At 38.7% G+C, this 27,343-nt stretch overlaps 1 protein-coding gene across 5 annotated transcripts in view; it reads right to left on the bottom strand.

Moving 5' to 3' along the window:
• RBM33 (RNA binding motif protein 33) overlaps window positions 1-27,343 on the bottom strand; it is a 103,315-nt gene that overhangs the window by 50,445 nt on the left and 25,527 nt on the right. For 4 of the 5 annotated variants that reach the window (XM_071560965.1, XM_071560966.1, XM_071560968.1 and 1 more), the window contains exons 7-10: window positions 23,622-23,793; window positions 15,735-15,943; window positions 13,735-14,032; window positions 8,603-8,661 (exon numbers count right to left, since the gene is read on the bottom strand). In XM_071560965.1, the coding sequence (XP_071417066.1) occupies window positions 8,603-8,661; window positions 13,735-14,032; window positions 15,735-15,943; window positions 23,622-23,793 (738 nt within the window). The remainder of the gene's footprint in view (window positions 1-8,602; window positions 8,662-13,734; window positions 14,033-15,734; window positions 15,944-23,621; window positions 23,794-27,343) is intronic. The other variant, XM_071560967.1, reaches the window with a different exon arrangement.

The raw sequence follows: 27,343 nt of genomic DNA, 5'->3' as shown, positions 1-27,343 counted from the left end.
AATGACAATCATGTAAGTCCACCAAGGTGAAATGAAGCCTACCAAGCACCATGGCTCTCCCCAGGATTTAGTAAAGGATCACCTTATTTAAGAATACACGCCAAACAAGGGCAAAAATTAAAGTTCAGAGTGGCCACAAAAATCAAGACCACAATTATGTATTACCCATACATGAGTCTTTTCAAAGCTTCTGGAATATATTTTCTGAGGGGACAATGCATGGAGAGAGCCAAGTGCTGGTTCAAGCATGTGGACTGCACAGACCCTGGTATTACAGGCAGACTGAGTCTGAGGGAGTGGGTTGATATTTTCAACTGAGCTGAAAGCAATTCTTAATATTACCATACAACTTGGACAAGCTTCTCTTTGATACTACACAACTCCAAGAGACAAGAAAGTGTTGAGAGGTTTAGGCACAAGTCCAGAACATCTGTAAGAGCAATCACCTGTGCCCCATTTTCACTGTTTAAGGTCTCAAAACAGAATTCAGCCATCATGGAAAACCAGGACAAGTAAGGAGAGAAAGCCATGGAATTCCAAGTTATTTAAACCAACTCATGATCAAATGGCTAAAATAAGGAACACAGGCAACACAGACAGACAAACATACTCCCACCCTACTAAGACAACCCATAAGAGCTCAGGAGACTAAAGCTAATAATTAGTACCACTGTATATTAAAAGCATCTGTTTTCAGCAAGTTTCAGGGATATAATTCATGTTGCAAATGAAGACAAAAATGCTCTCAACTTCAGCATGCTTCCAAGCAAAGCAACAAAGCAGAAGGGCCCACAAGCAACCAGTTCTCCACAGGAGAACTGTTTCACGGAGAGGTTTCTTGAACCTCCACCTGCTGTTCCACCATCAAGGTACCTTTGATAGAAGGATCTGCAGGACAAATGTTCCCATTCAAGAACAATTTTCAGAAAACAGTCCTCAATGAAATACATAGAAAAGGTATTAACTAAATCCCAACTCTAGATTTAAATTCCTAAGAGTGCTGATGTGCAGAAAACCCATGCTCCCACATATCTATTGTACGGATGAAGGAAGAGTGTCTCCAACAACCTGTTGCACCCTGCACTACATTAAGGAAGACAGAGTAAACCCAAACCTCTCAGATCAAAAACCTCAGTAACTTTTCAAACAGTCAATTCTTACACTAACTCATCTGGAAGATTCACTTTCACAATAGTTTGCAATCCTCCTCGGGAGTGTGGTGTAGAAGAATGTGTGATCACTTTTGTTTGGTGCTCTTTAACCTTTTAAGATGAAGCACAGTAAAACAGAAATTGGAGTCAGAGTGTAAGGGACATTAGTACCATGGAGAACAATTTCGTAACAATTTTATTTAAAGACAATGATATCCTTCTTTGCATTTTTTTTCTTTCACTGAAAGCCAACAGTTTTAGGCATGTGTAAAAAATTAGGGACACAAAACCTCTGGACCTCCTTTACTATCAGAACTAAAAAGATCTAACAAAATTCATATCTCTCCACTGGACTTGCCAGAGACTCCTCCATGGAAATATTGTGACAGTGTTTATTGACCTTGTGTATTTTGGTGACCTGCAAGTCACTGACACTTAGAAACAACTCTGAGGTTACAATTAAACTGGATCATGAATATCAAATCGAAGATTTCTACATTACACTCCAAGATGGAAGGTGCAGCTACAGTCAATTTAAAAACAATTGAGAACATCAATTTGACTTGGGGATGCTGCTTCTCCTTTCAACAGAAAATGCTCAGGTTGCTACAAAGAAAGTCAAGAAACAACCAGCTTTATAGAAGACAAAAATCAGAATTGCTGCTAACCTAGGGACTTTCCTCTATATTAGAAAAATCAGACCTGATTACTTAGTAGTCAAGTCACCTGATTCACAATTTTTAGTTCATAAAGAAATCCTATTGTTGAGGTGTTCTACGTATCTATGACCTTACAAACATATTGATGTGAGAACTTCACATACTCAGAGCTCCCAATGAGCTTGTGAGTACTACTCACATGTTGTGTAAAAAAGGCCTGAACGCGTTTTCCTTTTTGGGTATCCTGTGGTCAGAACCCATAATATTCCTCTAGATTACCTTGTATTATTGTAAACAGTAGTGACTTACTGTTTTATAATGAATTAAGCTTTTTTCTTTACTCATCCTAAAGAACTGGCAAGAACTGAAGGTGCAGAAGATGACGAAATACCAGTTTACAGATTTACTTTTTTTGTATCGTGATGACACAAATGTACAGCATCATCTTTTAAAGGGACATTCTCAGCCCAGTGAAACAGCTGAAGATAACTATTCTATCAACTAGGACTCTCTAATATTATAGTAGATATATTTCAGTCCTCTATTCACAGTTTAAGCACTAGATTACTTTGAGTGAACTCTACTCAGAAGGCAATTGTCTATTTCATTTGTATTTCTTTACAAATCTTGATTTCTCCAAAGTATCTCTTTAACAGCGCCTACTTAAGGGCAAAATAGCATATGCTTAATATTTTTTTCTCTTTGCCTTGATAAAAAAATTGTGCTTTGCTCACAGTGCTTTAGAAACTTCAAAGTTCATTCATAAAAATATACAAAAAAAATGTACATACCTGTATCTATCTAAATAAAAACTTTTTCACTCTTGAGCACTGACACAGGTTGCCCAGAGAGTTTATGGAGTCTCCATCCTTGGAGACACAAAAAAGCCACACTGACATGTTCCTGGGCAAGTGGCTCTATTCGGCCCTGCTTGAGCAGGGGGGTGGACCAGGTGACTTCCCCTTCAACCTCAGCCGTTCCGTGATTCTGTATTTAGCAATTAATAAAGCTGAGATTGAATAAAATCCTGCATCATTAACACAGGGAAAAAAAATTTACAACTCTGCTTTTTCCTTGGCAGTGATTGCAGACAATAATCACTTACAGAAAGGTAAGGAACAATAACTATAAAATATAAATGCACAAGTTTTCTGCTCAATTTTAATATCTACAGAGCATGTGCACACTGAAGACAGGATGACAAGTTAAAGGGTTACTGCATTTAGAAACCATCTATTTCTCTCTTATTTAATAGCTGTTACCCTCATGTTTAGCTGCTGCTGCTCCTCCTGCAGATGGGAATTCATTGATATGATTAAATTTGATGGTATGATAATGTATGGTAATCGTGATTAATCAGAAGCCCACTAGCAAATGGAGGATGTTGGGTATTATGTCACCTGCATTTTAAGCTGCATTCCCTCTATGCCAGCCTGACAATACTTGACAGCTGGAGGGATCTCAAGCTACATCTGCTTGCTACTACTTATAGATCTGATAAAGAGAAAGTGCCCATCATTCCTTCACTATCTTAAGTGCTGTAATTATAGGGCTTTGCAGTCAAGTTGTGAAAATAGTACCTGTTAAAAACGAAAGCCTTTTGCTGGCTGCTGAACAAGCTCTGTCTCACATCTGCAAGGGCTATAATCTGAAAGAAATGTAATTTGATGCAGCAGGCTCATTCAAACATGATTTGCATGAAATGCTGTATAAAGCAGTATCCAAGAAATGTCAATCAACACCACCTGATACCATGTATCTTGTTAAATGAAAACAAAACGCTCTACACTACCTGTGATCTGCCACTGCTACACAGCGATAGAGTGAAAATTTCATTTACTGTTACTTATTATAGTGAAGCCATAGCTAAAGCAGAATAATTGTGAGGAAGTAGGATAATCATTTTCACAAGTTGCTTTTTATTTCCATTAGCAGTTTGTCTCCTACATACATACTGCTGCAAACCTATCAGTCTAAAATGACTCACTGTGCTCAGATGCAGGACTGTTTACAATTTGTCCATACTGTGAGTACAGCAGAACATGAGGCACCACCTCAAAAGCAGAGGCTAAAAACCCTTTCTCCCATGTAGCAACTCATGATGGAATCTGAAACACCGGGGAAAAAACTTTACTCCCAATTTGCATTTCCCACTCAAACAGCAAACGCTATTGCAAAGAGTTTTGTTTTCAAAAGCCACACAAATTTCTGCCTCTACATCCTGCAAGAGGCAGCACAGCCACAGTCCCGGATACAGTGTAATAACATTAAATCAAACCACGTTTGCTCAAATGGTGTTGTGGGCTGACCCATTTCAGTCCAAGAACCACCTGGGAGAAAATAAGTAAACTGTCTTCTAATGTACCTTTTATAATTAACTTACAGTTGCTTTTTTAGAAGAAATGTTTCAAGAAAGTGCCATGAACGACAGCAACGTCTGTTTTGAGTAATGACTGGTCACTTGTTTAAAAACCTCACACAGATTAAATCATAAAGAAGTATTTAAAAACAATGTCTGAATCACAAACAATACTTGAAAGCTCAGAATTCACCAAAACAGTTTCCAGAAAGGGTAAAAAAACCACAATTAATCAAAACTAATCAACTTATTAAGATCAAGTGGAAGCACATTCAGTGAGAATATAAAAAAACTTTAGTAAGCTTTTTGAGATTCAAGGGGAGAAAAAAATCATGTATTTTTGAGGTAAAAGATTATTTTAAAAAGGAGTTCTAAGTTTCAAAACCAAATTGTGTCCAAATTCCTTGGGAACCAAAAAGTCACGTGAGATATTCACAAGGACCTGAGGACAAGTCACTCTAATAAAGTCTTAAAAACACTGAGTAAAACATAATTTATACAATAAAATTCAACATTTGCAGATTTGAATCTACCAGTGCACGCCCACCCAGTGCACTAAGGTGTTCTACTCAAAGAGAAAAGCTCTGGGCACTAAAAATAGCACAGATTAGTCAGGTAGAGACTGATGTTCCTTTGTCTTGTGCTTTGAGCCACTTCAGACCATCCTGAACTCCAGCTCTGAAGCTCAAGTTGACCAAAGTTAATCATATGTGTCTGTGGGGTGGACACCTGCCTGGGTCACACCCACTCAGGGTGGCAGCTTAAGGCCAGTGCCTAAATCAGAACATATTCCAACTTCCCGAAACTTTTCCTGGCAAAAGGCATCAACAGGCTCTGCTCTCTCTGCTGCTGTTTCAGAGGAGGGTCCAGGTCACAGAGAGAGAGGAATGGCCTCAGACATGAAGAATTCCTCTCTTCTGCCTTCAGCAATGTGAGGCAGGTTATCCCCAACTTCCTCTTCTCTCCAAATGCGTAACTGGAGCCCCAGATTTGGATCACAGGGATACCTCATGATTTCTGGCTGAAGAATGCTGACACCTTCCCTTTGACATACTACTAGTCTGAGAACAAAGTCTTCTTTCACCTTTCTTTAAATGGATCATTTCCCAAAGCAGACTGTTATTTGTGAAATACCAACTGCGATGCTGAGACAAGAACTCAGGAAAAGGCATTTTAACCACTTTAAAGCAAAGGCAGATGACAAAAGCGAGACCTTTGGAAGGACTCTCCCAAAGAGGTCTCCTTAATCAGTTCTTTAAACAGTTTAAATAAAACATGCAGTTGGCACTTGCATACTTCCATGTTCAAAATAAGCTTGAAGACTGGATTACTATGAACTACAGCCACTCACAGCGTACTGTGCAATTCAGACAGAAGAACTCACGTCTAAGTCCCAGTTACCACAAGTCCACCACATTTCTTGGCTGTGACACATGTCTGATCCACCATTTATCTATCAGTGGAATACAGCACTCAAACATTATTCACACTAAGTCACCTCGAATGCTTACAAAGTAAGAGACAACTTCATTGCTTGATTCAAGATTACTGTAAATGTTAAAATAACAAGTAGGGAACAAAGATTCATTTCCTTGCATCCTTTCTAGCATTTCCTCTCTAAACATTCCATGAGTTAAGTTTTAAGAAAGACATAATTGAACCACGAGCTCTACCCTGAAATATTAAAATTGAGATTCAAGGTTAAGTTAATTTAATCAGTCTGCACTCTAAGCAGGTTCAATTTTGATCAACACTACCCTGGTGTAGTGCTACATTATTTCCAGTAATTTAGAACTCACACCATATGTTAACATGCTCATTACAACTTTGTTCAACCCTTCAATTACTTCCTTGTGCAGAGGGCTGTAAGAATTAACCATTACATGCTTACAAGTCATTTCATCAGTCCTAAATTAATAACACCTGGTTTCCAATAGATTTATGACTGGCAATTGATTAGCTCTGATTGAAGCTCGTTCCATGTTTGGAACACAAGAAGTTCTTGGTGCTGAGAGGATTCTCTCCCAGATAAGGAAGGAACTTGGAGGCAGATTTTTTGCTTCAATTATGGCACTGGCCACTCCTGGTCTCTTCCTTCCAAGAACATCACTACTTTTCCTGTTTCCACCTGTGCCCTGTCCAATCAAAAGAAACCATTCAAGTTTAAAGTTGAAGGGGAAAGCAGACTGCAAATATTTGATTCTAACCACACAGTTTTTTAGAAATAAAGTCATCAAAAAAATCAGCTGACTATTCCTTTGATTATGTAATCCCAAAAACAAGAGCAAATTCAAGTTATTACATATCCAAAGATTCTTTATACAATGAAGTAAAGGATGAATGAACTATAGTCTGGAACAAGTCTTTGATCTTTTTCATCACATGGCTTGTCAAAGTTGTCTAACAATTGCTGTATTGTCAAAAGTCAACATTTATACATAAACAAGTGAATTGTAATGGCACAAAAGGCACCTGACAGGTAACAGAGCAAAAAAAGTAGTTCTGCAAGACAGAATGTTAGTCAGAAAGTAAATTTGACTTCAGCTCAAGAGCCAACATACTACATCTAATAAAACAAACATGAGATATGTACACAGCGACACAATTCCTAATCTTAATATGACTGATAACCTATGCAAAATTTATAAAGTACTTCATTTTGTACCCACTTTGTAACTCAGGGAGCCATGGAAAGATGAAGTAACTTTCTCAGGGTCATACAGAATGTTACCAGTTGAAGCAGAAAAAACCCAAACCAGTCAGGGCAACCAATGGCAGTGCCAGCCCTCCTTCTCCTTATGAAAACTTAATTACACTGATTCTTTTCTGGTGTACTACTTATATAAATAAAAAGGCAACAAGCAGTAGAGTCTTTCCTGCAGGCTAAAGGAGCAAGAGTCCTACCAAAAAATGTTCCATTTATTTTATTTCCTTTTAAAAATTGTTGCATATAGATTAGCTACGTTTGCAGTACTTCTCAACTTACAAAACCAAAAGTGAACAGAAATAAAATCTAATTTCACAGTCAATTTTAAAAAAATTAATCTTCAGTTTTTCTACACGGATGTAAACACACTTCAACGATGCCAATTACAATGTCTTTGCAGATAATACTTATCCTCCAATTCCTTTTCCATCCAAAATTGCATTTATTGTCTCGTCAACTTAGTGTCAAAGAAAAACAAGTGAGACATTGTTTTCATAAAAGAACAATTAAAATTACTTTTAAAATGTAAATAACATCTCCACGTAACACTAAAAGCTGTTGAAGAAAACAATTTCCTCTGAAAACTAAAATATTTTTAATAAAAAAACTCCAAAAACATTTTAACAAAGATAAAATATAACATGAAAAATAAAAAACCCCACGAAATACAACATGATAAAATATAACTTAATGAAACTATTTTACAGCTTAACCTTTTAAGACTTCACAGAAGAAACACAGCAATTTTAAAACTCTGCTTCAGTACAAACCATGGACATCACAATTCCTCAGCTACATGTCCTGCTATGAAAAATATTCTGCATCAAAACCAGGTCTGCACAGGGCAATTGGAAGTCACAGCAGGTTTCTGAAATCTGCTTCTTTCAAACTCATCTGATCTCTGTACCAGCAACTTACTGTGTGATACTACACAGATGTTCAGACATCCACTTGCCTCCTTCAACACTGCACACATGAACAGAGAATAATTTATTTTGTGTTTGATATGTTTGGGAAGCATAACATACAGGTCTTTATTTGAAAATATTTAAGGCCAGACTGCAACCTAAGTTTTCTTTTGCTTATTTTGATACTTTCCAAACCATTTCCTCCAGAAATTTAGGATAACAACTGTAACTATGAGAAAAGTTCTAGAAGCATGCACTCCTTCCATTCACAGAATTAAAAAAAAATGAAGTGAAATTTGCCTGGTGAAGCAGCGAAGTGTCTTGTTTGTTTTCAAAGTCAGAAACATAAGAGAAAGGCAGTTCCACTTTTTATGTAAAAACATGAGGACAGTGAAATGCCTGAAAGTAATGATAAAAATGATTGCTGAGTTTTACAATAAATATAATATTACTGCTTTTTAAGCTTAGGGATTATTTCAAATAGCCCTTTATTATATCAAATAAAATAAGGATTCTATTTATACAGAAAGAGTCAAGTAATAAAATGAAGCCCATATTCCTTAAGACAAGATGCATTCATGCCTCTCCCACTGGAGAGACTGGTTCAACAATTTTACAGTTAAACAGAATTAATTCTACTCTCAAAAATCCATTGACCTTAAGCTTTTAACAAACATTTTCAACTGCAGAGTGTATTGTCAATATTTACAAATCTTTAAAATTATATTTCACTAGAACAGCCTTTATTTGCGATATTAATATTTCCTTGCAAATGTATGCTTATCCATATCAGAGAAGAAGAAACAGCTGCTACTCACAGGAAATCTCTGGGGTCCTATGGCAGGTCTTGGCTGGGTGGGAACTGGCAGCAAGGGCACTGAAACAAGAAGCACCTTTTAACACCATTTGTTTTATCTAACAGTTGTTGTTATTTCCAAAAGCAGTTGCAATAAAAAGACATGGTTAAAATCTGCTACTTTTACCCTCATGTGTCACAGCTCCTACAATTAACTTTAGGCAACCATTGCCTTCCCTGCAACATGCAACAGGGTAATTAGGAGACTCCTAGTTAATTTACATAATTTAGTTCTGCATTTTCCAGAATTAAATTGATCCTTGTTGAAGGAAGAAAAACTAGAACGGTTATTCAGCCAAAGATGTCTCTCAGACAAAGCTGACAGAGATACTAACAATAATTTCATGTTTCAAATAGAAGAATACATGATTAATTTGCCTTCTCTACTTCATGCCACTCATCATTTCCCAGGTATCTCCCAGTCTCACCACCAACCACCACAAGAAGCACAGACATGAGAGACACTAACTGGTATAAATCACTGCTCATGAGGGTAAAACGAAGCAGGCAGCAATTAAAAGCACACAAAAACTACTTACTCTGGCCTTGCCACCACAGAGGTGTATGTTACTGTGATCACAGAACTGCTGCTCTCAGATGAAAGAATATTATTGCATAAAGATCCACTAAGAATTAATTAGGGGACCCTTTCCCAAAAAATAACTTCCAAAACTAGTATTTCAGGGGCATTAGCATAGATGACTTGTCCATACAACTGAACTTCAAAACACTGGTCACAAAAAATATTTCCCAAAACATTCACTTAATGTTATGGCATAATCCACAAAGTGCTACAGCTGAATCACCTTGGGGGACTGATCTGTATTTGGATTCCCAACATAAAGTTTAATGACAGATCTCCCGTTTTCCAGTGCACCTTTGTTTATTTCCTCTCTGAGTTGTCTAAGTCTTTAAAAATACAAATGTTTCTATGTTAAACAAAAGACCTAGAAAAGTTAAAGCATTTCAAACAGCACTGAATGCGTTTGTCCACTTACTAAAAACTTTCAGTAAGGTTGTTTATTCTTCAGTTTGCTTTTAGAACTTCTGAAAGTGACAGGAAAATGTTTTCTATAGAGTTAAACACTGACTTGTAGTCAGCCACTGTATTAAACTTCAGAGCAGGAAAGATGCTAAGAAATTAACCCAGATTGAGGGAGAAGTTGGGTCCATTTCCCAGTGCAGGTGTTTGCTAAGAGGCCTCAAAAATCTCTTTTTACTCGGGAACTGAGGCAAAAGTACTAATGCATTAGAGGTTGTTTTTAGTTCATATCCCTGCCTGGTTTCTGTCCACTTTTGTTTAGTACTTTTGGTTTGCTGGTTCAGAGGCTGATGGGGCACACGAACTGCAGCCATCCCTCAGCAGAGGAGGACCGTGTGCAAGCTTTGTATCAAATTACATGAGAAAATGAGTTAAATAGTCTCATCGTGACTTCTAATGAACATCTGTCAATATCAAACAGCCATGGCCACCTGGAAAAAATTGAAAGGTTCCTCTTGACAGACCTGGTCTTAAAATAGTTCAGGTATTAAGGGTCAGAGAGGCACCAAGAAAAATGGCATACAGTGGGAAATATAGAGACATATCAACTGAGCAAAGCACTCGAGTCTATTTCAGTATCCTGCCTCTGGCAGCAGCACAGAGTGAGAGATATATTTATACATTTTAAACAGATTAATTTATTACTCATGAAAGATAGTAGTTCAAACTCTGTGCCCTTTCAATCCTTGGACACTTGTTTCAGCAGAAAAAAGTCTCAAATAAACCCTCATTTTTCTGATGTCAAATTTCCATAGGTTTGAAAAGCATGTTTCAAATATAACACACAGCATGTTCTAAAACACTATTTTAAGAAGATTAAATTGATTCTTGTTGTAAATTTCAATTCTATACCTGAAAAGATGAAGAAGCAATTCCCATATTTATTACTTAGGAGAATTATAATGTGATTTTTCCCAAGACACCAAGGAGTTTTCAAAAGGTAAATAGCATACAGAGCTGCCATAAACTGTTCATTAGTCCATGTCAATTCTGGCAGTGCCACAGGATTCTTGAAATAGCTACTTGTGGTACAAATATTTAAGGGGAAAAAACTCAATACTCGTTATCACAGGTTGGATCAGTATTCACAGTCCATCAATGTAAAGTCCTCCAGCATAAATTCATCGCACTCAAATTTGGACAAAAAAATTGCTACTTACAACTGAAATCTTGTTTACAGAATAGGACACAAAAAAGAGAAAACTGTATGACAAGTAAGGATCTAGAAGACATGGGATTCAAATGCCACAGGAGGCACAACTGAGCACCAACTGCACAGGACCTGCAGCAGGTACTCACAGAGTCTTGTGTTTTAGAGGTTTGATAGACTGAGTCCTTAATCATTTATGGAGCTTCAAAGACTAAAAATAGTACAAATTCATTTGAAACAAAACAGACTTGAAAGTAAACACGTTTTTTTGAGCCAAGATTCAAGGCTGGGCAGGGAGATGGTGGCCACTGTGAGAGATCTGCCTTTGAAACATCAAAGTAATAAGCCAATGACAGATTCTTCAAGAGTACTTCCTTTCAGACTGAGTAGCTGTCTACTAGAGCTCTCATGTATGATCCTCTATTCACATGAAAATTTCATAACAATTTGCAAGAGGTTTGAGTCTATTTTAGAAAATACTGATATACTCAATGCATTTCAAGACTAACTCAAACCAAAAAGATGTTGAAAAAGTGTATTTCTATGATCTGCAGTTGGGAAAAGTGTCACTGGTGCTGACAATTAGAAGTATGTTAGCTTAATCCTGCCATAAAATTAGAGAGGAAAAAACGCCAGTCTACAATGAAACATGACAGCACACCATTAAAATTACCAGAACCTAAATGTGCATATCATACACTTCCAGACATGGCATTTTTAGCTTCTAGGCATCACGTTCTCAACAAGAGAATCCCAATAAACTCTGCACCTATCTGACTATTTTCCAATGTGTAAAAACCCTCATGTATCTGGAGAAACGTTCAGCCAAGAAGGGGCAGGGCATCATCAAGAACATGGAAGTAAGTCTTATTATTCATAGTTCCCACTACCTGAAATAAAAAATGCTGTAAGTGAAACACATCCTTATGTTGTCAGCCACCAGTCTCTGCCTACTGGGGCTTCAAGCAGAGGCATTAAATGGAGAAACACTTTTTAAGAGGAAGTTTAGAACAGGACTCCCTACACTGGAATTTCTAACTACCATTTGCCTGCAGTGACTGCTTAAAAATTAATCTTAATATGCAAATATCATTGAAGATTTCAGAATTTTGCCCATCTACCTGAAGAAGGCTCCTGATTTCCAACATTTTCCTTAGGTGTGCAAATCTGCACTTTCATGTAACGTAACTGTACTGCTGCAGATTAAGACTGAGATGGCCACTACTCTCAGTCACTGCAGGAGACAGAACTTCCAATACATGCTCTTTAATCAAAAAGACTAAATTTCTACAGTGATTCAAAAGATTGCATTTAATAGTATGGTGCACACATATTAGAAAAATTCACTACTCTTGCCAATGACTCCTTCAGTAAAATGAACAACACAAAGGTATTTCATAAAAACCAGCCATCAACACACAAAGATCTTCCTTACTGAAATTAGGTCTTACACCATTCAAAAATTGATCACTCAGTCTAAGAGAACAATCGGAATTTTACAAGTCAAGAAAAAAAAAAGTACTACAGATCCAACACTGATGATCTCCTAAAGTGAAGGAAATACACAACCTTGTTGAAACAAGGATCTGCAAGGGAAGACTGAAAAAGAGACTATGCTCAAAATAAAGCAAGAGACCTGCAACAGCCACAGTGTCACAGATGTAGTGGTAAGGCTGAGACAAGCCTGAAGCTGCCCAATAATGTGAAAAAACCCTCAGATAAAAGAAAGAAAATGGTATACCTTTGACATTAGGCAAAGGCACAAGTTCTCAGTAGCCATTCCCATCATTAGGACACTTGCTCCCCAAGATACAGCAGATTTGTTGACTGTCTCACAGGGAGACAGGAGAAAGCAATTTTTGCTTCTCACAAGACAGTAATTTTACTTTGGAAATGTTAGCAAAATGCACAGAAGGCAAAAATGCAAGAGTAAAGGATCTTTTGGAGTGCTTCCAGATAATCTGTCCTGATGCATAATTTTGTGGAAAGCGCCACAGGGAAAAGCAAAATAAGCTCTACAACACAGCTACTACAAAACCATCTGTGAGAAGCCTAATAGATCTCCATATACTGGCAATATGCTACCCTGCCAAGTTTCTACTTTTCATTGGTCAAATAAATGAACCAAAGATAGCACTGGCTTAGAGTTCTGCTGATTTGAAGAGGGAAAAATACAGAAAGCCTAATGGTAAAAATATTTATGTATTTCTTTATCTAGTCCCAACAAACTCACAAATCAGAGCTGTGCAGGTGTCTTTTTTTTACCCTCTTAGGGATTAAACACTTGCTAAATAAGCAGTTAACGTTAACAGCTTTGCTGAAAAGCTCCCCTAAGAAATGTGGCCCAAAGAGTGTTTAACTTACAGACAGAATGTACTTGCAGGCTGTGAATCAAACAACTACAAATGTGGCCCTGAAAGGAGAACTAAAGGCATGTATCTTGTCAAGAAAGGACAGTGGCTGGTACCTTTCACAGAGCAATTACAGTGCAAGGAGTGCCTCGGTACCCTCTCACTGAAAGGGGTGGATGGTCATTCTGTGAATGCTCAGCTGAAGGTGGAACCACGTGTGGAAATTACAAACTGCAGAACTTACCTAGTTTTGAGAGCTGACATTTATTATTTTTAAAAAGCACATTCTCTTTTCAGTTTCCATTTTTACTGCTCTTCACAGGCTTTCCATTAGAGTAACAAACATAAAAGCTGAAAAGGCTTTGCTATTTCCACTGGCCACAGTCCAACAACATTATGTCTTACTTCAGGCAAAACATTTGTTTCAAGCTTAAAGGAAATAGCAGCAGCCTGAAGCTCATTTCCATGAAGTGGTAAACAAACAAACTGTTGCACCTCTGGCAAAGAATGACTCACTCTTGCGTGACTGGAAAGGTGTTCAGAAAGCTTACCTTGCACAGGTGTCACTACTGTCCCCTTGAAATGAGGATTTATGTGGATGTTCTTCGGTTGCTGAGGTGTCACTGGAGGTGGAGTCATCATTATTCGAGGCGTTTCTATCGGAGGGGGCATATGTAGCCCTGGAGGAGGAGAAGAATGATGCTGATGCTGTAAAGGAAGCACAGATTGTAACTGTTGCTGCTGCTGCTGCTGTTGTTGCTGCTGCTGTTGCTGTTGTTGCTGTTGTTGCTGCTGGAACAGACTCATAGCAGGTTGCTGGTGTGTTGGAATTAACCTCTGTGAGTGCGTCTAAAGTCAGACAAAAGAACAGTGTCACCAGGCTTTAAAGTTATAATATCCTGACACAAATTAACACAAAACCAAGACACTTTTGGAGAGCAACTAAGGCCAATTATGAACAGAAAAACTTATTTTCTCTATATCAACTGGAACCATTCAGAAACATCAGCACAATAAAGCAAAGGAGCAATCAAGGCACTTCATGTGAAGGAGAGCAGAGAGCAAGGAAGCACAGCGGGCATGCAGACACACTCACTTATTTTTAACAGTGAAACAATCTAGTTTCATATAGCAGTGTTCTGCATGTCACTGGAAACCGTGTCCAGCTGCAATAAGGTGTATGTGAAGATCACTGGAAATCTGAGTACCAACACAAATCCACTAACTTTTGTCTCATGTATAGAAGAGCCTTAGAAAACAGACCTAGCACTAGCAAAAAAAGTCAAAATACAGTTAAGCTCGACTCTTCAGATACCAGTTCAGCAAACCTATCCATACTGCTTCAAGAAAAAACTACTTGAAAGATACCTTTCAAAGGTACCTTTCCTAGCACAAAAGGAAGTCTCGTGTTGTCAACACTTAAAAACAAATGGCCCAATTCAGATCTAATAAAAAGTTTCTTTTCAGAGACATTCTTCTGCCTCCAAACTCACTGATACCAGATATCAGTCCTAGTCCAGTAATTTCGAAATAGTAATGCAGGAAGAGTCCCAAAGAGGCAACCTTTTAGCAGCAAAGATGTGACACAATCTTTTCAGCAGCCATATACATAAAGCAAAGCAGCTACACAGTATGCACAGAAGATACTGTGATGAGCACAAAAATGTTTACAATGTTTAAAACCAAAAGCGCTAGCAAAGACTGCAGAAAAACAGAAAAATAAATTATTCAACCTTCACTGTTTTAAAAGCACGAAATATTCTACTGCTGGGCTCTCAGTCGCTGACATCTACACCGACTCCTGCCAGTGACCAGCACCTAGTTACTGCTGTTGGGAAAAATCACCTCTGTTTAACACAGATGACCTTATCCTGCAAGGCTTTGTTTTACAATCTCAGCTTCCAGTACATTTTATGACAGTGAATTAAAATAAATGTGGGCTACCTCTTGATCACACACTTGCTGGAGTTGTTGAGGTTTTTTTGGATGGAAAAAGTGAAGTCTCTTAGATTGTGGTACAAAGCACACACAAAAAACCAGTAGTAATACAGCTAAATTTCATCTGAAATCTCAAATAACTTATCTAGTAGGGAAGTGATGGTTACCTTCCTAGGGTTTGACTTACCTCCACAGTAGCATGGCTAACAGGTAAATAGTTTGGTTTTTTTTAAGAAGAGTAAAAATATTACTTTGATTATAATCACATACTTTTTACAGAATCGTAATTTTTAAACTGCATTACTATTACTAATGTGGACTGAACATGTTTCCTTGTTGCATGTAGAGGACTTCTCAGAGGAATTAAGTTTTTCCTCCATTCTCATGCAAATCAGCAGGTAAGTCTGACTGCTGTATGAGCTGAAATGCACTTTTCATTTGGAAGCACATACTTCACAATCACCACATTACACAAAGCCCATCCTGCCTAAAAAAGAGCAAACCATCAACATTGGAATATATATTCCACCTTTGCAAAAATTCATGATTTAGAATGCATTTCTCCATAACTTCCTGAAAGGAATTTCAAAGAACACTAAGGATTGAAAGGTACCATTGTTGATGGCTGATTTGGCAGCAGTGCAGGCCTGTGATCCTTCATTCTTCCCCTGTCATTATTGTCTCTTCTTTGTTCTCCCATTCCGTGGCACATAACGGAGCCTCCTCTTCGCCCTCCTCTCCTGGAGCCGTATCGTCCCTGCTTCAGCTGCCTTTCCCTCTCTTCAAACTCACGTAACGCTGCTTGGGCTTCTGCAGAAAGCTCTGAGAAGGGAGAAATGGGGAAAAATATTTTAGCTTTGTGTTGAAAAGATGGAAAATACAATGAAAAAAAACATTGCTAGAACTATAAAAGAATCCCTGCACTAAGATAAAATTTGCAGGCACTTTGATCTCCTTTAGGTGGCATGTTAACATTTCATTAAAGACATCTTTAGAAAGAAAAATCACACATACTTGTGTCTTTTACACAGACAAAAAGCAGGAGATAAATGAAACAAACATGAACAAAAAGGTTTGGTTGTTGTGTTTTTTTAAGATGATATTGAGGTTTGCCTTCTCCTGTAAGAGAAGGCTGTAAAGTTTTGTTATCTTAAGCATCTCACTTATCTGCAGAGATGTCAAGAGTGTAACCAGTAAACCTTACAGTAAAGGATCTATTGAGTGTCCCATATAAACAGATTTTGTCCACCAGATGCTTCTGCACAGTGTCCAGTTCCAAACAAGCACTTTCTGGTGGCTGAAGTGAATTTCCAGTATGTAACTACTTAGTATTTATTTTACTGCATGTGGTTTAAGACCCAGCTGTACATCACAACTAATCATTTCACCAAAGACAGAGCACAAGTTAAAATCCGTGCCCAGCTTAAGTCACACACATGGCTGTTGATAACACCCACCCAACTCACATCACAGGTAAATACCAGAGAACAGGCGGTACGTAACAAAGACTGACAAATTTACTTAAAACCTTGCACAACCCTGACAATTTTAAGTGGAAAAACTACACAGTCATAGACCCAGCTAATGACATTACTTGGAAATACAGAGGAAAGTCTACAACAGACTACAGGAAACACACTATGACAATATGAGAAGAGTTACACACCAGGTTTAAATAATAAACCAGGATAATAAACTTTAACTCAAACATGCAGCTGAGACTTTTGCCATTTGCCAATCAGATCCCTCGTTACCTTTAATATTGACTTCTCTCTCTAAGAAGACAAAATTAAACTACTCTACAAGAAACACTCGTGACAAAAACATACTTTGAATTAATATATATATACTTCATACTACTACACACAGTGTCTGTAATATTTGGATATCAGAATAAAAACCATTTCTATCTGCCAGCTGAGACACCAGTGCTGTATCTCCACACCACCAGACATCCTCCACCAAGAATATATAACCAAAGCCATTAGAAAACTCTTAAAATTTCCTGCGAGTCTAAAAGCCAAAACTACTTAAACCACACTCTTAAACATCTTCATAAGTAATCTCCATTAGTCTTTGAAGTTGAGGATTGACAGAAGGGCAGAAAAGGGTGAGTGCTGTGCATTCCCACTGCGACAGTTGCTCTTACTTGGCTACAAAAACTACCTGCATGACTGAGCTGCAGAGACTGTAAATTTGCATGTCCCAGTTTTCAGAAGTATTCAGCACCTCCACAGAGCAGTGGCTTTATAAAAAGAGAAGTTTGGAGTTTGATGATGGCCTGTAAGAACAGAGCAAACACCACAGACCTCCGAAAGCCCAGGATGTGTCACAGAGTTTTCTATTTCATTTTTGCATGCTGGTGAGGAGAAAAGTTTTTCTATGCCCTTTTCTCTCCCCTCTGACACCACAATTAAATGGCATAAAGCCTTAGCAGATACTCTTATGAAATGCTACCTTTGCCCTCAAGGCACATGCCTGGAGATATCAGCAGAGCCCAAGACAATCAGGCTTAATCAGGAAAATCTCACAGCATGCTTCAGAAAGAGGCTAGGAACCACAGTCCCTCAAGTCTTAGTATGGTATTATATGTGCACACTGTGATTCCTGAGGAAAATTAAGACAAATGTACTCTTGTCCAAAACAATCAAAAGCATTAGATGCAACTAAAACAATCACCTCAGCCATCCTGGGCTGTCAGGGATAACAAAGCTGGTTTAGTGGGAAAAAAGAGCTCTGATTTCAAGCCTCCTTCCTCTCCACACCTGCAGCAAGTCTTGTTTCCTCACAGGCCTACAAATATGAAAGGGCAAATGTGGGCTTTGACCTGGCCTACCAGCAAGATGGACCACTAGTTCCCTTACGGGAAAAAATAAGTGTCACTGCATTGCAAAGGAGTAACTCTCCTCCCTTTAACCAGAGAGGATTCAAATCCTGCAGAGCATCCTGGGCATCGTGCTAGTTGGACAGCTGTGGGTGGGTTTTTTCCCCAGGAATAGGACAGGCAGGACAATTTCTCTGCCATTTTCCACACTACAACCCTCAACTCAGCAAGGCTGGAAAACGAAGTTTGGTTATTTCAACAAGTATCCACCACTAACAATCGTGCAAGATGATAAGAAGCAACTTCCTATTAAAGATTAGAAATCACACGTGAGGAAAGCAACTTTTAATGAACCCAGGAATAGAGCCAGGCTTCCTGAAAGGCAAGATTAGGTCCAAGACCCTCAGCCTCCCAAGCACATATTGAAGGACACTGAATTTAAACAACTTTAGAAAAAAAATGGCCTGCTCCAAACAAAATTACTTCAGAGCACTGTGCTGATTAAGCTTGGGAAAGGGGTGACAGCACCCATGCAAAAATCTTTTGATGTGCAGGTACTTTTCACTCTCTTTAAAAATGAATAAATAATTTTGCTCCTCACTTTACAAAAAATTTCTCAAAGTTTAAAGGCCATGTCATCACTGTCTAGAACTACCTGAAGGAAGTTCTAGCCAGGTGGGGGTTGGTCTCTTCTCCCAGGCACTCAGCAATAGGACGAGGGGGCACAGGCTCAAGCTCTGCCAGGGGAAATTTAAGCTGGGAGATCAGAAGAAAATTCTTTCCAGAGAGAGTAATCAGGCATTGGAATGGGCTGCCCAGAGAGGGGGTGGATTCCCCATCCCTGGAGGTTTTTAAACTGAGATTGGCCGTGGCACTGAGTGCCATGATCTGGTAAAGGGACTGGAGTTGGACCAAGGGTTGGACTTGATGATCTCAGAGGTCTTTTCCAACCCAATCAATTCTATGATTCTGTGATTCTAAAGGCACAATGCATCTGTTCAGCTTTTCAGTCAGAACAGCAAAAAAATACCCCAACCCAAACAAAAACCCTCAGGAATTCACTGCAGCAAGCATTATTACTTGCATTTCACATCAATGACCAGAGAAGTACAATATAAACTTCTGATTATTTAAAAACCAGATTACATTAACATCAAACATACTTCCCCCACAAATCATGCCATTAAGGCAACAGTGTTGTAGCTGTGAACAATTTCACCTAGACACAAAAATGCTGGTTCAGAACCACAGAGACTGCAAAAGTCAAGACTCATGTCATGAACACCTCAAATGCTGTGTATGGCTATACATCACCACGCAGCAAAATACAGGCAGCTCAGTCCTTAGCTGGGGTGCTGTTGCATTTGAGAGCTTTGTGCCACATAACAGAGATCAAGGAGAGGACATAACATGGAAGATGGTTTTGCAGAGCAGGAAGCAACGAAAACAATCCCTGCCTTCCCTGAAAGACAGATCACACTGCTAACTAGAAAAGAGGTGATGAGCAGAAGAAGAAGGGATTGTCTTTCCCTCCAGTGCTTCTCCCTGGCTCAGACCTTGTGCAGGTTGTGGCCAAAGCACCCTGGGCCCAGCTGGATGGTGCTGTGCTCCCTGCCCTGCTCCCCATGGCTCCTGCTCCACCAACCCTGAGCACACCCCCCTGTGGCTACTCCTGCCTCACACTGCTCCCTGAGAGTCCCAGCACCTCAAGCCCACAGCTTTGAAAAATCCCAGAATCCGTATTATCCTGGGCAATGCAGAGATTTAATACAAATCACATTCCCAAACAGCTACAAATATATCCACAGACAATATTCATTTACATATATATGCAGCATGTTGTAACTTTTTTCCTCATCATCCAGATCTGCACACTGATTACACTCCGTGCTTCTGCAACAGGACAAGAGTGAAACCCCTCACTTCAATTTTTGCAGTCCTGCCTGAAATCTCAGCCACTACTCATCAGAGTGAACATAAGCCAACTAAGCAGGGCATAAAAAAGTACTGCCACGTCCAATTAACCTTTGTTACCACTTTGCAAATGGTTCTGAATAAGTGTAAGGGTTTGATTTGATTTTTTTCTTAAATGAGATACAGAGGGAATACTTTAGTTTGGTGATAACAAAGACATTTTTTCTCTTCACATTCCTTAACAAGTAACTAAATCCAGAGAGTAATGGCAATTTCCACTCCAAGAAGACTTCAACTACATGCACTGAAAGAAGTTACGTATTTCTTTTCAAAGATGACAAACTTGGTATCACTAGAAAACAACTGCACAGCTATCCTACAATACCTCTCCTCTGGACTTTGAAAAGCCATTATCTACATTATCTTGGCTACAGAAATGTTTAGGAAATATCTCAGCTACATTCACGAGAACACTTCATATTTTTACCTTTTTTTTACCAGCATAAACACACACTTAGTCTCATCTTGACTACTGTAAAGTTCTCACACACACAGTTAATGCAGTGAATCAGCAATTATTTTTCTAGTGTCTCTAAGTGTCAAGATTAATTTCACTATCGCTGGTAATAAAATGGTTTCAAATGACATCTTTAATCAGTAAGTAAGAATGCACTCCTCCAATAGAGACAAGCTGTCACAAAAGGTCACCAAAATGTGACAGGATGGAAATTACATTTGTAACTTCAACTGAAATGTTAATTCCTCTTTAAGTGTTTTCTGAACTATGTTCATATTTTAAAGTAAGGAGATGTAGGTCTGCAATGAAATTTCATTTTTAAACTACAGCATCTGTAAAAATTTGCTCTATAATCTCAATTGGAAGTAGGTATTTATATGCAAACAAGAATGTTTTTGCAGTTTAACTTTATACCACATGGTCAATCATTTGCTCTCTTTATCAACAAATTAACAAGAAAGACTAGTATGAACAGAAACCATTTCACAACAGTGAGAATGTACTTTTGGCAAATACTAATTTCAAAAAAATCTCTTTACTTTATAGAATCATCCACTTTTGCTTCATTTCTTCCTTTTATCTCAGAGCTACACCCCAAATCACTTAAAACTGCATTTAAAAATAAATATCATTCAGATCACTGTTCTTTTAACCTGCAGCAGAGCTTGACTATTTTCTCATTGGCTGGTCTTGTTTTTATATTAAAATAAAGAGTAAAGACACAGATACACAAAAGCACATGCCATTGTCATTCACCTTGCTATCATGTGAAGAAATTTGTTTTAGTGCACTCTTGTCTTTAAAATTTTACACTTTGTAAAGCCACCAGCACCTTTTGTGTAAATAATAAATGGTCTGTATGAGGTATGCAAACATGGTCTTATGGTTGTAAACACACACGGAATACACCCCAGCTAAAACACTGGGGTAGTTTTGGCCAGGCCTCAAATTAGCAGGCTCAGAGAATCTACGTAGATTAGGAGAGACAGCCATCACCTGACCTAAGTAACCAAAGAAATATTTCATACCAGATGACGCAAACCTGACATACGAATACAGGAGTGGGAGGTGTTCACTCAATTCTATCACGGCCTAAGTAGAAGCAAGACACACGCAGCTGCTGCCCTGCTGTCTGGGCCCTGCTGCTGCTGCAGCTACTTGCATTTTGTTTGAGTTTCAGGGAAATAGAAACATTTTGTTGCTATACTTTCTGTTTCTTGCTGGGTGGTCTTTTAGGGTGCTTATGGATCTAGAGTGATAGAATCTGTTTTCAGTGGGGAGTTACTTCTTGTTATTTCTAATTTGTGTAAGTGTGTGTTATATTGTAGTTTCTCTTAATTTTCTCTTTTCTGAATAAATATATATAATTTGTTTGGGTTTAAACCTGTTGAGCTTCTAGGGTTTTTTTCCTTTGTCCCTTTTCTTGGTGGGGGGGAAGAAGGCTTTGATTCTGTATTGGGCAGTTGGCACTTTGCCAGCTCACCCCTTAGACAAATACCCCTTGCCCATATAGACTAATCTGTGCCTCTAGAGGGTTCCCTTCAGTCTTAGGCTAATCAGAATCAACTCCTGATTCCTAAAACAATTCTGAATAAAGGCCCTAATACACTCTTTGCCTGAAATTGCAAGTAAATGCAGCTATTTGCTAAACATGAACAACAGATGAGATGCACTTTCATTCAAAATCAAGCACTGGTATCTCTCTCACAGCATGGCACAGCCTACATGAATATCCTGTGAAGGTCCAGCTCAGCATCTACAGCTGATTCCTTGCTGCTCACGAACAAGTCCTCTTAGCCACACCACCTCTGTTACAGAGTTAAGGCTTCTCAAGTTTTGCAGGTGTAGTAACAGCCCAAATTCCTTCCATTCAGATTAAAGAATTACTAGGTTATGTAATTCAAGAGAAAAATGCTTAGAACTAGCATCCTTTGCAAAGCAAGACTTTTAAGGTAAGAGGAAAATGTAACCAAGATGAGTTCTGGTAATCTTGTATCTGCTCTGGGAACGTAATTCCAAAATGCCTGTTGTCCAAAGACACTGACTCATCTGTAAGGAAAGCAAAAGCATCCAGCTTCCAAGCTCAGGCTGCATGGCACCCTCCTAAAGGATCCTGTGTGAAGAATCTAACCCTACAGTCTGGCAAAACTTGAAGTACCACACACCTCCCAGTGGCATCTGATAAGTATCCAACAGTATCTGACAATTTGCCTTCATTACCAGTTCACTTCTCTTGGTTCTCTTCAAAACATATGGGCTTTTTTTTCCATAGTTTGAACTGATACTTTGGTTCAGTAGCAAAACTATGAGAATGGAACATCTTTCAGGAAGCAAAACTTAATTTCTGCCCATCTAAAACCAGAATTTTAATTTGACTTTTTATTTAATTATTACTGCCACCACTGTAAGGCCAACATGAAGAGGTTATCCCCAGTGAGGCAGATACATCAGCTTCATATACCTGAGCACCCAGGGCACATGACAGGTCTTGAAGTTAATTCTCAAAGACATAAACAAATGTGATTTTATTTATAGACTAAAACAGGGCAACTGCAAGAAAGGTCCAAATCTACCCATTCTTCTGAACTAGCAGTGGCAAATTCGTAAGATACACTGAGCAGTGAAACAAACACACTCATGTTTCGTTACTCAAATACAAAGAAATTATATTTTTAGACACTGCCTAAACAAGTAAGAGGGTTTAAGAGATCCAAATTGTTTCATGTTAGAAGAGCTAAATCCAGAAAAAAGGGGTTTCCATGTTCTGGCTAATCCCAGAGTAGGAACACAACAGGTTCAGAGTGTGCTTATATTCCTGGGAGAAAACAGCAAACATGGAGGTATTTCAGAGCAGAACACAAGTAACAAGATTTGGTTTATCAGCTGAAAATTGTTCAAAGAAATTCCTTAAAATATATTCCCACACAACATGTAGTGGAAGCAGATCAGAGAGCTGCTGCTTGGATACAGCAAAGCTTTTGAAGACACGAGAGTCCCAACAAACAAATATAAAGAAGACTTTCAAAACATGATATGTTTAAACATTATTCCCAAGCAAACAGACATCACATGTACTACAAGGGACTAATATGACTTTGGATCACTTGGACATAGCCCAGTCTCACTCAGAAAGGGACTGTTGTATCTTTTGCTGTTAAACTCTTCTAAAAAACGTTTGAGCAAGCCGGTCTTTTACTTTCATTTATTACAGCTTTGCCAAGTAATCCATTGTCACAAAACCTCACCCAAAGTTTCTGGAATGTTTCTTCTTTCTCTTGTCACATCTGAGAGCCTGATTATCGTTCCTTCTTTCCGTTCGGTTTTGAAACGTAATCGTCCAGACTCTTCGTCATCATCCTCCTCTTCATCAGATTCTTCTTTTGTTTCTTCTTGAAGTTCCAGAGATCCAATAGCTGCCTAAATCACAAAATAGAGGAAATGCAACATGAAAAATCTATTTTCTTGTGAACAGTGTCAAAAGGCAAAGCTTTCTTTAAAGGCTCCTTTGTACAAATTTTGCTGGCATTTGAAGTGCTGAGGCCTGAACTGGCCCTGAGTCAGAACTGACCTCCAGATTCAACCTCATGTTATATTTAGAAATGTATCTGCTTATTAGCCAAAATTATATATATATATTTTTTAATATATTTTTATATATATATTTATATATAAAGCAGTTAAAAACATACAGAAAAGCAAGCAAAAAGAAAAACCACCCTTTGAGACTGAAAGAAATCCAAAACCCAAAAGCAAATCCAAATGGAGCACAACTGGTCTGATTAACATATCCATGTATAATGAAAACACCTCTGAGGACAGGCAGTTGAAATTCATGGAACAGAGGAGGGATGTTACCAAGGAAAGAGATGCTAAGGTGGTTTAATAAAAACAAACAAGTGGGAAAGACTGGATTAGGATTTTACTTTCAAAAGAGGGACTACCAGAAGGAGTAGCAATATCTCTATTAAATGTTTTAAATATCATAAACTCCCTAATAAGTTTACTGTGTCTCAGTGCTTGTTTTTAGAGACTTTCCCTTCAGCATCAGAACTGGAAGTTGGAACTGGAGCAGCTGTTTTGCAAGACATTGATCTCACTACACTGAGCCTCCTGCTTTACTTCAGAGCATAAATCCCAGACAAATCCACTCTCTATGTCCATGCCCCTTAAAAGCTACATTGGAATTCCAGTTTTTAATTAATCAAAGACTGGTCTCGGTCATGTAATCTCATCTGTGAGTGCAAACCTTACTCGTTCAAGGCTCTCAATGTGTAGCTCAGACTTCAGAGTCAGGATTAGAAAGGTTAATGAAGTCTGAGTGGTCCTGAAAAGTTCTGCCATGTTTTAATGAAATGCTATAGAAAGTACCTGTGGAAAATGTTGCCTTCTGACAACTATTCATTATGGGAAAAAAAATCCACTCTAAAAAGAAAACAACACAAGTTGTAACAGACTACAAGACAACTACTTACCTATAAAACAAAAAAATATTTCTCAAACTTTTCTAGACTAGCACTATACTATTCTTAGCCACTTATACCAAGTCTGTAGTCTTCTTGGTCTGACTCACTTTATTCATCAGCACAATGCTCGTGTCACCTATTAACAAATAATAGGCGTACAAACATTAAAAATCAAAGACAAAAAAAGAATCAAAGGAGTGGATGAAAAAGAAGGCACCAAGGAAAGGCAGTGCTGGAGAATGCTAACTGACCCATGTCCAAGTCTGATTACAGGTATTATTGAGGGATTTATATTAGTTGCGATGGAGACACAAACATGTCTGACAGCCAACCATATGTTCTCTCCATACAGCTCCAGGAAAGGTTAGCTGAGCCGTGTAGGAGCACACACCCTTCCCCTGCAATTTGTTCAACAGTTGTAGCATGCAAGACTTCTAGATGATCTTTTTTTCCAATTTCCAGCCAAACAGGATGAGCTGTTTTGCCAAGATTGCAGTGTATGAATGGATCCTATGTTTCAGAAAGACACAACTGCAGACACAGAATTAAGACATACTAGTACTTACAGGAATTGCTTTTAATACTTGCTAATCATAAATAGCACTCTGGACTCTGAATTCCAAGGACCTGAGTTCGAGTCTCAGTGGGACCGTCCCCAGGCAGTTCAAGCCTCCCTGCCATCCCATCTCTTCAGATCTCAGATGCTCAGCAGGGTCAGCCCCGGTCAGTACTTGGTGCTGTGACAGTCCTGAGGACTTCCCTGTCACTGTCCAAGCTCGCTCGGCCGTGACAAATGGACCTTAGGACTGAAACGGTGGTGCCAGTTCTGCACAAGCTGTGCCTCACCTAAAAAATCCACTGTGCAGGCTGGAAGGGCACACCCACGTGGGGAGAGCCCTTCCCAAATCTGCGTTCATGAAGTCTGGCCATACATACAATCATGAATATCTCTGCATATACATCAACAGTCCCTGAATGGCCACTTGAGGTCACCTGCCTGGACTCACCAGTCAAGGCTTCTCAGCAGCTCTTCTCAAAGGGAGCTTTACATTTCCCATTCTGACACCTTGCACAAAGCTACCAAAGAGCTTTGCTGACCCTTACAAAGAAAAGGAATGACCTTTCTTCTACCACAAGGGCAGAGGTTCCTGCCATCCTAATTAAATAGCTATTCCATAAATCCCAGCCAGTGACCAGAACTCGCCCTGCTGGGTTATGATCCACTGTGGAGGGGCCAGTGCTCTTCCCCAGCCAGCTCAGCAGGGCTGGTAACAGACAGAGCCAACGGAAAGCAACAGAACACACTGGTCACCGGGATCCTCCCAAACCTGGGACTGCCAAGTGTTCAGGAGAGCTCAGTGCCAGACACAGAAAATGTGCAAAACAGGTAAACATTGTAAAGGATAAACCAGAAACATTACAAAGGTGAAACAAAGAACTTTTATTAACTAGCTGGAAAATATGCGGTGGAGGCATTTACTAGAGGTTAACAGTGAACCAGCAGCAATCGTTCAATCCTAGGGGATCAAGAAATAAGAGTGCAGATGAGGGCATGTTACACCTATTCCAAGGACACCTCAACTCCACAGATCAGAAATGTGACTAAAATAATAAACCTTAAGTGCCTTTAAATATGTTTAAAAATTGGCTGCTTTGATCTGCACTTTTTTCATAATTCTCCTCTAGGCTGACAAGTAGTGTCTTCAAACTTCAACAACAGAACTAAAATGCAGAAGAGTTTTGGCTAAACGCAGATGGAACAACACAGACAGATGCACTGGCCTTTTTTTCCAAGCCTGCATTCTATCAAAAGAAAAGTAGTATGTAGGACATTTTCATTAAATGTTTTCTCTACTAAAGTCCTCTACATTTCTTATGAGCATAACCCAAGACATGGTTTAAATTTATGCAATGACAAATCCCCTATCACACTATTTATTAGTTCCACTATAAAACAAAGAAATTACAAATTCTAATTTCAGGAGGTTTTACTTTTAGTTCCTTTTCACATTCACATTTCACAGGAGTAATTAGTGATATTTTTCCTCTAAAAATATTTAGGACATATTGTCTCATGTGACTGTTCCACCACACCCATTTGCTGTTGAAACTTCTGGGTATTGATTGTTTTTCCTTTGTACCTTAAGAAGGCAAAAATATTTACTGAACCAGTGCTACATTTTTCAAGCAAGCTCCACGGAGAGTGTTATTTATCTAAAATCCAAATTCTAAGCACCATTTCGAGCACAAACTTCACCTGCCTTTCCCTCATACCTCCCACCTGACCACTCCTAACAGGTGTCTCACTTTCCTTATTCACTTGTTTCTTGCCATCGTGTTCCAACTTCCCATCCAGTCAGTTTTTCTCTTGGATTATAAATTTTTTTCATGCAATATAGTAAGAGGCTTTATTTGGTTTTAATGTGGAAACAGCTTAAAATACACCACCACCAAACACTCTAACAGCTTGCTCTCAGTTGTTCACATGCCAAATTTCAATCAAG

Source organism: Pithys albifrons, chromosome 7 (genome assembly GCF_047495875.1).
Source record: "Pithys albifrons albifrons isolate INPA30051 chromosome 7, PitAlb_v1, whole genome shotgun sequence".
NCBI classification, from domain to species: Eukaryota; Metazoa; Chordata; class Aves; order Passeriformes; family Thamnophilidae; genus Pithys; species Pithys albifrons.
Note: the sequence above shows the minus strand (reverse complement) of the source record. Positions and strands in the feature narration are given on the sequence as shown.